At 39.0% G+C, this 12,339-nt stretch overlaps 1 protein-coding gene across 11 annotated transcripts in view; it reads right to left on the reverse strand.

Annotated features, from left to right (window-relative positions):
- Positions 1-277: 277 nt before the first annotated feature.
- Positions 278-12,339, reverse strand: part of LOC121632655 (ankyrin-3-like) — a 161,747-nt gene continuing 149,685 nt past the window's right edge. For all 11 annotated transcript variants that reach the window (XM_041974317.1, XM_041974319.1, XM_041974323.1 and 8 more), the window contains 6 exons: positions 7,149-7,803; positions 6,852-7,032; positions 4,647-4,730; positions 4,303-4,527; positions 2,570-2,641; positions 278-1,647 (listed from right to left, as the gene is read on the reverse strand). In XM_041974317.1, the coding sequence (XP_041830251.1) occupies positions 2,594-2,641; positions 4,303-4,527; positions 4,647-4,730; positions 6,852-7,032; positions 7,149-7,803 (1,193 nt within the window). In that variant the 3' untranslated portion in view covers positions 278-1,647; positions 2,570-2,593. The remainder of the gene's footprint in view (positions 1,648-2,569; positions 2,642-4,302; positions 4,528-4,646; positions 4,731-6,851; positions 7,033-7,148; positions 7,804-12,339) is intronic.

Raw genomic sequence — 12,339 nt, forward strand, 5'->3', positions numbered from 1 at the left:
CTTTGTTGGGGGTGCCATAGTGAAGCTTTAAATAGATACATGAGAGTAGAACAAATAGAAAATTACATGGGCCTGTTGCAGCAGACTTGAGTTCTGTCCAATCACATGCAAGACTGTCCCTACCTTTTCTGTAATGACACATTTTTTGTGCTGCAAACTGTTTTTCTTTATTCCAGTAAACAGATTTTTTTTCCTTTTCTCAGTGAGATTGCAATATGCCAAATCTCTGCTTGCAGTGTTGCTGCATAATCATACACAAATAATCCAGACTCCCATGTTCAATTTAAACACAATTTATTTTTCTGCTTAAATAATTACTTGGATCATCCAGTGTAGGCTATGTTCGTCATACATGTCGGTATCGGATTTATCAGTGGATGCTTTGGGTGGGTTTTTATGACAAAAGAAGAAAAAAAGATTTAGACGAAAGAAAAATCACATTTTAACAAGTGTAACTGGTGTGATTTCAGCTGTTGGTACAAATAATTAGATTTTGGTGATTTTGGGCTAAAAATCAGATCCCCTGTTCTCATGTAAATAATTAAACAAGATAAAAATCATCAAACCTACAAATAAAAACAGTCCCCCTTTTTTTTTTAAAACCACAGTGGACCTAAAAGCTTGCACTTCTAGTATGCATGATGGGCGTACAGATAGACAATGTCACACACACACGCACACACAAAGGGCTGCTAGCAGTTTGGAGCCAACATAAGCCAATCTGCAGGTTACGTTTGGGGACACTGGTAAATGTAAGTTTTCATTAAAAAACCTAAAATCAAAGGCAGCCATAAATGACAGGTTGGGGTTATTATGAGTGCGCACACATAGAGAAGTACCATCAAACCCTCTCTAACTGGATTACAGTGCTTTGAATTAGAAGAAAGAAAGGAAAGCGTTTAAAAATAAAGTGACATTACATGCAGCAAAATATCATTTCTCTGAAGAATGTTCCACAGACGCGCAGAGGAGCGTCCATCGTTTAAAATCAAGCAGAGTTTTTTTTTTTCTTTTCCCCTCCATTCGTTCCTCATTTACATACAAGCTGCTTTTGTTCCTTTCAAATATTTGTGTAGGAAGAGCATGTCCGGTCACACTCGGGCTCAGTGCTGACCTTGAAAAAACAAATGCACTGATTCTGCAAAGCTTCAACTCAATCAGTGCAAAAACAATCTGTGAAGCTACTGACTTTTTTTTTCCTTTTTGTTATTTTATACAGCATCATTTATGTACAACAAAACCACCCATTAACTGTCATTTTTCATTTTTTTTTTTATAAAAGAACCACATGGTGCACCCCAACACTGCGGATCCAGGAGGAAAAAAATAGACCACATAAGGCGAGTGTCTGAGAGTTGACGCCGATCCCGTTTCTTCAGCCGAAGACGCCGTTTGTTTGTTCGCTGAAGATAAAAAGTTCCAGCTCACGTCCCTCCGCGCCGCTTCTGACAGTGAGTGAGTATGGTGACATGCTCATGCGAAATCAAAGAGAATAAACTTATTTTGCGTCATCTTGCTGAAAACCATGCGTTAAGTAGAAGCTTCAGACACGTTTTTGGCCCTCCCCTCCCCCGGCCTTTTTCCTGGGCTCCAGTCTTGATTTTCCTCTCAGGGTGTGCGTGGGGTCGCAGGTGGACCACCGTGGACCTGAAGAAAAAATTAGAAATTTATGCTACAAATGAATTTTGAGTACAATTTAATCAAAGTAAAAAGTTTATGAAGTTTGTTTCCTCAGCCAGACAACTTGTTATAAACCATCATAACAAACAGAATGAACTGGAATAGTAACGGGATTACTATGAACTGGACAGATTCTAACTATCCTTTACTAACCAAAAAACACAAAGAAAAAATAGTTCAAGCATCTTAAATATGAAGTTTTAACACTTTAAAATAATTTGTTTTGGGTAATGTGTCGTCTTGCTTTGGATTTAGCTTTTAAAAAAAAAGACACTTTCTAACAAATACATAAAATAAATAACTTATCAAGGTATTTGTTTGTATTATTATATGTTACAATGCATGTCACATTTATTTGTCTATTTATTTACTCATACTTTTTAAATATTTCTACATGTATTTATTTTTATATCTATTTCTGTTTCAGTACATGTTTTTACTTTATTTTGCAGTTCCACATTATTTGTCAATTTATTCTGTTATTTCTTTGTATTTATTCATATTTCAATTTATTTTTTTTAAAACATTTTTGTACTTGTTTATTCACTTATCTGTCAATTTATTCATTGATCCATTTATTTTTTAAATTCTACTTCGTATACATTTAAAAAATCTAAATATATTTATTTAAACATTAACAAAATATAAATAATTAAATGCAAAAATAAATGTCAAAATATACAATAATTTATTTCTATATTTATTCATGCGTGTATTTATTTCTTTATAGTTCATTTTGGAAGTTTTTTTTTCCTGCATACATTAATGATAATTTTAAAATAAGCTGCAATAATTTGAATAGAAATCCTGAACACCTCTGCTTTTCTATTTTGGCTTTACAGATTTTTATTATTAACTTTTAACAGACAAAATATTGTAATTGTGTTACCAGGTTGAGTTGAGCGCTCTGCTGTTACGACTGACTCTTCTTCCCCTGTTTTTTGTTGCCACCGTCTCCCGACTTTGGCAGTTTTTGGGAAGCAGAGAGGTTCATCATGGAACAGAACAGAGAAAACGAGAAGTTAGCGTCACGTTCAGCCTTAAATCATGTAGAGTGTTAATGAAGCGTGGATCAGCTCAGCCACTACAGCATGCTGGAAGAAATACGAGTTTAAGAGAAGAAAAAAGATGTTATAACAGCTACATCTCTACAAGCAAAATTACACATGCTGAAAGGAGAAAAATAGAGATGTTCTTTATTGAATCAAACAATATTTGTTGAAAATCAAACATCACAAGCACTGCAAACTGCACATCTCCAGAGTACAAGACACCTTTAACAATCCTGTCGCACGTCAAACAGTTCTTCACACAAAATCAGTTTAACTTGACTGATGTTTGTTTTGCACCAATAAAAATTAATTTAAGACTATAATTACACAGTTTAGTTGATTTATTAGTGATTATGTTTCAGTTTTTGTATTGATTAGACTTTGAACCAGTTCATCTGTTTGCCTTTTTACTGTCTTATGATTCCTTTTATTCAACAGATATTTACAGACTAACTACACAGATGTGGTAGCTCTGTCATAATGAGCTTCATGAACTCCTTAATAAAAACTAATCTCTCAGTAGATCCTTGTTCATATATAAAACATTAGATGAACTAATAGAAACCAAAACCAAATCAAGTCAATCGATGAAGAAAAAAAAAAAAATCGATGCTATTGAGGCAAAGTAAATTATACAAGGGAGTGGAAAACTATTATCTCATAGATGTTTAGTATTCCTTTAAACTACTTTTTGGCATGTCGTGCAGACTTTCACCAAAACCCATCTCAATTTTTAACTTTTTAAAATTCTGGAGAAAGTAATGAGCTTTGTACATGTTAAAGGTTACTGACATCCAGCTGACTCTAAGACACACATTTCTCTTTGTAGGAAGACTTTTAGCTAAAGAAAAGTGGAAATTCACCTACTATGGACAGCGTAGCAGGAGTTTGCTCTGAAGCAAGACGTGCTGCAGAACCAAAGACTTGTATATATTGATAATTACTTCTTTCTTTAGCCTCTATGACTTGAAAATACTCATGTCACAAATAGATGTTCAATGCAAAGTTTTAATCCGGTCTAAAAATTAATCTTTTGTTGGTGCAACCAAACAAAAGTCTGTTATGTTCACCTACCTCAACCAAGTTCAGCAGTTTCTTTTCCCATATTTTTATATTGGTGATGAATATTAAAAGGTAGACTGAAATGCACCTGTCTCTTCGCTCCTCACAGTGTTTGGCTTAAAATCCTAAAATGACCTCTGAGGGCTGAGCTTGAAAAGTTTTGACTAAGTTGTGGAAGTTTAGGTACTATCTCTTGCTATAACGGCGTGGTACAAGGCTGTAGCTGTGAAGTACATTTTTTACTGCAGCTAAATTACTGAATCTTAATGAACTGATCCCACTTGTTGCAATTTATAGGTATTTAAAGACAACAATGAATAAGAGTAAGGATATATCTTTACTTGGCTTCCTACGCTTGGTCGTCTTGAGCAGTCTCTTTTATAGCTGACTGGTTGCAGATATTCTGCAGGTCTGTCACTTGTGTTTTCAGACAGCTACAGCGTCATGCAGAGGAAAGAAAACCAGGATCATCAGCTGACAAAATGCGGCGGTTGGTTTTAACGCCAACCTCAGTTTTCCCTCTCTGGGCCTCCTCCTTGTGGCCATGTCGGGAGCGTTTCCCTCTCTTCTTCCCCTTCCCTCCCTTGGCTCCACCTGGTGCTGCTGAAGAAGCAGCATCTGCTCCACCTGTTACTACACAATCATCACCAGCTCCTTCCTCTGTTATCATTTCGCCTTCACATTCCTTCCTTTCCTCTGAGTTGTAAACCCGGCGCACCACCTTTCTGATCACCTGTAAGGGGCAGAAGCATGTCAGGAGGTGGAGGAGGGGGTGATTTGAAAAAAGGTTTGAAGAGCTGTATGAGTATGTGTGAGATAAAGATAAGTGAGGGAATGGAGGAGGATGGTTACTTTTCTGGTGACCAGATTCCCATCTTCGTCTGTGAACTGCTCCTCTATCACAGACTCTCCAGGAATGTTTCTGGCCTCCTCTCCCTGTGGTGAGAGTTAGAGGATGGAAGGATGAGTGAGCGAAAAGGAGCATTGGGAGGTGAGAGGAGAGGATGAAGGCGGTAAAGTGCAGGTAGGGTTATCCATACAGTTGTTATTTAGCAAAAGCAACAGCTTTCCCAGTCATAAAGCAGAGAGATGAGTTGCCCCGCCCTCATTTTACTTTTTCTATGATCATGTCAATCTTTTTTTTTTTTTTTTTTCAAAACAGCTTAAAAAGTTCAGACAGTAAAAAAGCTTTCTTTTCAGATGCAAACTTCATGCACCAGTAGGATTAGGAAACAGCCTTCAGCAGCACTGCTGACCAAACAAATACTATTAGCTCAAAAATGTAACTCCTCCTGCATGAAGATCCTTCCATTTTAGAGTGAAGTGGATTCATTGAATAGTTGAAAACAGCAAACTTCATCTTAAATAAATGTACAGTAAAGTCAAAGTTTTCCCTTTGTAACAAACGTTGGGTCTTAAGTGTTCTTTACACTGACATGAAAAACAACTTGAACACATCAGAAAGGTGCAGAGCCTGTAAGGTGACACTGAAGAAAAAAATCTAATATTTGCTTTACATGTGCATGAAAAACACTTCTGCACTTGGTTTATGCAAGTGCAGAAGTTATTGAGATGATAATAGTATAACAGACTAAAAAGTCCCTTGAAACTGTTTTATTTACACAAATGTGAAAGGTTGTCACTTTTTTATGAAAAAAGGTTGTAAAAGTTGAACATTGTTACTCATACAAGGAAAAATAAATAGCAAAATCACTCTGTGTCCACCAAATTAGTATCTTTAACACCACTATCGACAAAGAATCTCACAATCGTTGCATCCCTAGTTCAAGAAAACTATATATTTTTTATATTTAAATATACATAATGTCTACTTGCCTACTTAAAATCCCTCCCACTCCTCATCAACACGTATAATTTTTCTTCTTTAAGCCCAGTCATAGTTTCCACATCTATTTTTATGGATGGCCTTTGTCACACTGAATGTGGAATTCAATTTCACTTCAGGAAAAAATATGTTGATGTTTCAATCACTGTTATTCACACTTTTACAATAAGCCAAAGGAAATGGAAAGCTTTAGAGCAGCTGATCAAAAATTCAGTACAAACAGTTTTGTGTTTCTGCAGAGAGTTAGTGGGTTTGGGCATGAAAGAACACATGTAGCTGTAGTCCATGCACATACTCCTCATGTGCATGTACAGTCCAAACTGCAGCAGGACGATCATGTCAATGCTACAATTTGAGATCAGGTCATTTCTATGTGACCTTTTAATGGAAAACTTCTTACACGTTTTCTGCAAAAGTCAAAATGAAGATTAAATCTGCCCCTGTTTGTTTTATGAGGCTAAAGCAATAAGGTGATCAATTAATTCCCCGATTAAAAATAAGCAAAACAATAACAAAACAATCAAGCCACAGCATGACTGGAGGAGTAGTTGCTCACAGCAGCAGGCGGTAAGTAAAGCAAAGCTGAAGACTGACACGCTCACAGTCCATTTTCCAATCAAACCCACCACAAATTCTGCACTTCTGTCATGTGAATATTAAGTAATGCTTCATGATTTATGTCTCTTTTGACGTTGCAGTGAGAGACTGACCATTTCCCCCCTAGTTTTATCCATGAATAAAGTATTTTTTTTTAATAAAAATGCTCAAAGTAAGACACATTATGTCTTACAAGCAGCGCTACACCAGCACACAAACCCACTCCCACGCTAGCCAATTTGAACTAAAACAGTCTGACTTCCATGCTCAGCAATCGCAGCAGCAAACTGCCTTTAGGCTTCAGCTGTGAGCCACTCTTCATCTTCATCGTTGCAGAGCTCAGACTACTGCACTGCACGCTGTCTACACACACCAGGCCTCACACACCTTGAGTATGACCCGTCTGCGATACACCCTGGTGGTGACAGTGGTCTCCTCGTCAGAGCCGGAGTCCTCGGCTCTGACGCTCTGCTGATGAAGGCAACCCAGCAGCAGTGCAACATTAATGAATGCAGTCATCTATTAACACTTTTGAAGCCAAAAGATTTCTGGGCAAGGATTTCATTCAATCATTACATGAAGTAAGTTGACCTGTCTGGAAGAGCTAGTCTCACCTGGACTTTGTGCTGGGGCTTGTCTTCTATCTCCTCCCGTCCTCTGCTTGGTCCCACTGTGCTACTGCCCTCCTGAGGTCCCTTCCTCTGGGCCTCTTTCTCCTTGCCTTTCCTGGCTGCCTCTGCCTGGCCTCCGTTCTGAGCCGGCGGCTGCTCCAGCGAATCGGCGAGACTGTCTGGGCTGCGAGCGAATTATATCCAGAAAATAAATTGAGGTTTCATGCTATAACTAGAACATTGACGGTAAATCTTGGGGAGTATATCTGAGCAGAAGTAGAGATTGGCATCAAATCCTACCTGCCCTCCTCTGTGTTGGGACTGTGGCCAGCGACTGCTGACTCCATGGTGGCGCCAGACAACTCACTTCTCCAGCCTGGAACTGAAGACATGTCTTTTTCTGCTTGCCATACTTGTTCAAGGATTGCATTCACCCTCTCCTCTGTCATCTCCTCTTCCTCCAGGCCTTCCTCCAGCTTTATATCCTCTAGCAGACTCCGCAGCCTCTCCGGGGTCATCTCCTCTTCTTCCTCTCTTCCATTTCCAAGACCAGTATCCTCTTTCAGATTTCCTCTCTGACTTTCTAAAATGACTTTTTCCCCTGAAATTACGTCTTCTGTCCTCTTTACTGACTGATCTACTGCCCTTCGGTCATTATCCTGCCTCTCCCCAGACATCCATCTTTCGCCATCAGTCAAGGTTGTAACTTCAGACTCAACAATCGGAGGCTCCGCAGAACTGGAGCCAGGACCTGGGACCACTGTGGGGGGGTCGCTGCTGGAGGTACTGGTGGTCTGAGCTAAAGACAGGTCACTAGGTCTGGTAAAAGAGATCTTGCTAGGGGACTCTACGCTAGCATCGCCCTCGCTAAAGAAATCATCGCAGCGGAGCGGGGTAGGGGGCACGTAGTTGAGGTCTGTGGGGGTTTGCAGTTCCAGTTCTATATTGTGGTATCCTGGATGGATGGCAGGAGTAAAGGATTAGAGGATAGACAAGGGTGGGAGAGGTGAAAGAGGGAGGAGAAAAGGGGGAGGGAGTGGAAAGGGGAAGGTAAAGTGGTGGAGGTGATGAAATGAGAAACACTTGTGTAACATTTAAGGGGAGCTTTCGTTCAAAAGTCACAGGTAAAACCCAAATGTTAACCTGTACATGCAGCAGGACAAGGTGTAAACACAACTCTGATAGAGTAACACCTTTTTAAAACTATTTTTTAACAAATACTGGTCTGTTTACATATCCGGCTCTACTTTGCCTTCCATTAATGCTTAAAAAATCTGTCTCTGGTTTGGTGCAGTGTAGAAAACACTCTTAAACTCCTCTTATATGACTCTGCACTGGTTCTGTCTCACATAAATGTCAGCAGGTTACTAAACATACATGCCAAACCTGAGGTGATGCATGTAAATTAATATTAAACACTAAAACAAATAACTACTTAATTCTGGGACTCCATAACTACTTGACTTGAAAGATTTTTTAGTACTACATGGATTAATTACTTAGATTTTAGATTATATTTGACTGGTAATGTCTTTAATTCTGACAGGCTGTTTTGTGATTGAGATGTTTGAAGAGTATAGTTATGCTGGTTTCATTCATTTCTTTTGCAGGGTACTTCCTTTGTTGTGTTGAACATGTGCATAGTCTTGCAGAGCAGGGAGCTCTATAATGTCAAGAAGTCAAGGACAAATCTGCTATAGTTTTTAGCTATTTGATAGTGGAAGGTTGCATGTTTTGCACTAATTAAGTTAATTGGTTAACTTGTTAACTCTAAATGTATCTTGTCTGACTATGTTTTCTGGTATTTAAGTTCAGAAAACCACACTTGTACATTGCTCTAAATAAAGTAAAAAGTGCTAATTAATAACAGTTCTAATTCATTTTTCAGATTTTGCAAACCCAATAAGGTTAAAAACCACACTGGTGTGAATGCAAATTAATCAAATTCTGCTCAGGATCCCATGAAGGCTGTGGCTGGCCCTGGTTGAAAAATTTCTAGTTGTGTAAATGTTAAAAATATGTCAGCCTTGTTGTGTTTATACGTTCTGCTGCTTGCAAGTGATATAAAGATTAACACTTTTTAAAAACAGTAAGGGACTTGTGACTTCTGAACCAGCCCTACAATAAATACAATGATTAAAAAAAAGAAACAGAGACAGAGAAATAAAAGTACCAAAGACAGACTATAAGAAGTGAACTTAAAACTTGGCATCAAGTGTATTTACATAGAATTTATGCTAGCATTCAGATGCACTGGTTACACTTGAACAGGCCCTAGAAACGGCACTTTAAGTCAGTCAAGTCTTTTGTAAAAGCACTTAACCTCGGACCCGGACCCATTTAAAAGAGCATTTGATAAAATTAGAAAACAAGCCCAACTTGAGCTAGTTTTAGTTAGCTGTGTTGGTTTAAACGACATGCAGCGAAGAGCAGAGTAACAGAGAAATCTAAATATAAAGCTCAGGAACAGAACGATCACGTCTGAAGTAGGAAGGGACACCAGGAGGGAGGGGAGAGGGTGGAGGGGAGGAATGAGCTAAGGGTGGGGGAGAGGGTGAAGAGTAAGAAAAGGGAAGAATTGTAGAAGTCGGAGAGAACAGAGGAGAAGCAGAGGCACACATTAAAGCAGGAGATGAAAGAGGAGGAGAACGGAGGGCGTAAGCAGGACAAGGTGATGTTGTACAACAAGGAGGACCAGAGGACGTGTTGGAGGTGCTAGAAAAAGAAGGAAGAGGAGGAGGAGACTGAACAGGTGTGGAAGCGGCAAAATGAGGGGGTGGGCTGAGGGCAAGAGGAAGAAGGGAAGAAGAAAGAGGTGAGAAAGGCACACTGTGGGCAGAGGGAGACAAGTAAGGGGGGAAGAAGAATGAGGAACAGGTAAAAGGACTTCGAGGGGAGGAAGGAAGAGGAGGGGAGTAAGACAGGTTGAAGAAGTGAGGGAGGACAGGAGCGACAGGGAGGACATAAACAGGAGGTGTAGAAGGAGGTGATGGAAACTGAAAGACACAGGGAGAAGAGACAGAGGTGGTTTGACTGGGGTGAGAAGAAGGAGAGGAGGAAGAGGTAGCTTGGAGAGGGGAAGGCTGAGACGTTTGAGGACCTACAGGAAGTGTAGGACTTCTAAGAAGTTTTGTAGCTTTTGCTATTATCGGAACGCAAAACAAAAAAGAAAACGAAAAATGAAAAAAGAAAGAACAAGAAGCAGAGGACAAATGTTAAAGACAGATAAGACAAAGACAAACAGCATTTTAAAACCAAACAGGTTAGAAAACAGACAAAGAAATGAACATGTTACTGATGAAGGCTTAATGTTTAGAAAGCTGCAGAGACGAAAGGTTTGCACTTCCGGAGTAAAGGATTGCTTATCGTGGCAGATAAGCAACATAAATCGTCTTAGTCAGCAGCAGTAAGCAGCATTTTCAACATTTCTGAACAGGGTGGCAAAAACTATTCCATAACTTGCATGAGACGAGTTTTACTTTAGACCATTTTTGCTGCTATGTATTTTTATAGGGAATGCGGAGGAAAAAGAGAGTGCTGAAAGATGGAATTTTCTAAATATTTAAGATCCTCAGGAGAAACCTCTTAGATAATCTTGGAAAAAAAACTTCAAAACACTACTACATGTATATGAAATGTACTATTATTACATCTCACATTAATAAAAATATGTTGCTCTCCTTCATCATTATGATGCTGCATCCTCTCATATTTGCTGCTGTATTTTGAAATATATCAGCACTTTTAAATCCCCTTTTTTCCCAGGACATATAGTTAAAGGAGACACATGGAGGATTTTAGTGACACCTAATGGTGAGGCTGGATATTGCAACCAACTGAATACTCCTAAATACTACCTCACCTTCCCTTTCCAAGAGTACATGAGAAACTACTGTGGTCTCATTAAACAAATTGTCCTCTGAGCTTCAGAAGAAATATTGCAGTGCAAAATGGCAGGATATGAGGAAGAAAAAGTAAACTGTCTGTAGATGTAAAAATATTCTGAAGTAACAAAAACACAATATTTATACCTGTATTGATTCCGACTTTATATAGTTGGGGATATAATGTTGGGTTTAAGCCAGATGTACATGCCCTTCCCAAAGGAATTTTTAGTTAATGCACCAGTTTTTTTAGTTAGAAAATTTACATTTGGTCAGTTTTCTGTAGTTCTATTAAAGACATCAGCTTTTCTAAGCTTTTACATGAGTAACCTTGCGGGTATATAAGATGATCTCAAAACAATAGTAGACTGCAGTCAGCTGTCGGTATTATGCAGCTGGTGCACAACTCTTTAGGCTCTTATGCACTAAGCTAAAAAGTGCCTGAAGAGATGTCTGAAGCTCAGGGGAATCTCTGTCTCTTGCGTTTTTCATATCTAATTCATCATCTGATGTCAAATCCTTCTGATGTTTTCGGCCTATTCAGCACATTGATTGATTACAGTTATGCTATACTTCAGGTGTTTGCTCTGTCCATGCAGAGAGAAGGCTACTGGGAATGTATTGTGTGACTGGTGATAAAGCCAAAGCAAAATGACCAACAAAAATGACAAAAATGAACAAATATAGCTGACATTAATGGTTGCTACACATATTTTTTTTTACATTTCCCCCAAGTGGCATCGGATAAAAGCTCTGCATAGTACCACTGCAGCACCTTACTGTAACTTGATAGGCTCCATTGCTGCATTTTTATTCTTATTTTTTTTTAGCACAGAGGGTAGGAGCAGAAGCTGCGATTGGATCCAGAAGCCGCTAAGGTTAGCAAAAGGTAGCCATTGATGAGGATTAGCTGGTTAATGTTGCTCAGAGCTGACAAGGAGAGTTTGCTGTAGACGTTAGTCACTCAGAAGCAAGACGAGGAAGAAGAGGAGGAGGAGCAGGATGGGAGTCTGCTGGTCTCAAAGCAGAGGCTGGGAGGCTTAGAGGAACCCAGGAGATGACAGGTACAGTACAGCTAACAGCAGTGACAGAAGCATAAGTATACACTTTGAAAAAAGGTGTTTTCAACTCATCTGTGAGTGTCAACTGAGACAAACTTCCTTCTGATTAACACTCCTGGATGTGTTGAAAAGGCTCCACCCACTTAAAGAGTGTTGAAAGTGTATTATTGTGAGTAATATCAGAGCAGGCAGCCCTTCAAACAAAGCCATAGCCATGCATTATATGTTGATTAAATGCTGGTTTCACTTCAAATCATCTTTGCACAGATCAAACTGGCTCTGCAGAAAACATTGACACTTGTGTTAAGATGACTTTAGGAAACCTTATTAGGCAGATTGGCAGCGGGGTCCATTTCAGAATTTAATTTCAAAACGTGCCTTGTGAACAATTCTCTAGTTTTATCTTCTCTTGATTAGAGATATAATAAATTTATGGTGGGATTCAAATAGTGATCTTAATGACAAATATGCTATAAAATTACTGGGAAAAGATGTTCAGCATTCAAGTAATGGAGTGACTGAAATTTCAGCTAACAGGAAGAGAGG

Source organism: Melanotaenia boesemani, chromosome 21, assembly GCF_017639745.1.
Source record: "Melanotaenia boesemani isolate fMelBoe1 chromosome 21, fMelBoe1.pri, whole genome shotgun sequence".
Taxonomy (NCBI): domain Eukaryota; kingdom Metazoa; phylum Chordata; class Actinopteri; order Atheriniformes; family Melanotaeniidae; genus Melanotaenia; species Melanotaenia boesemani.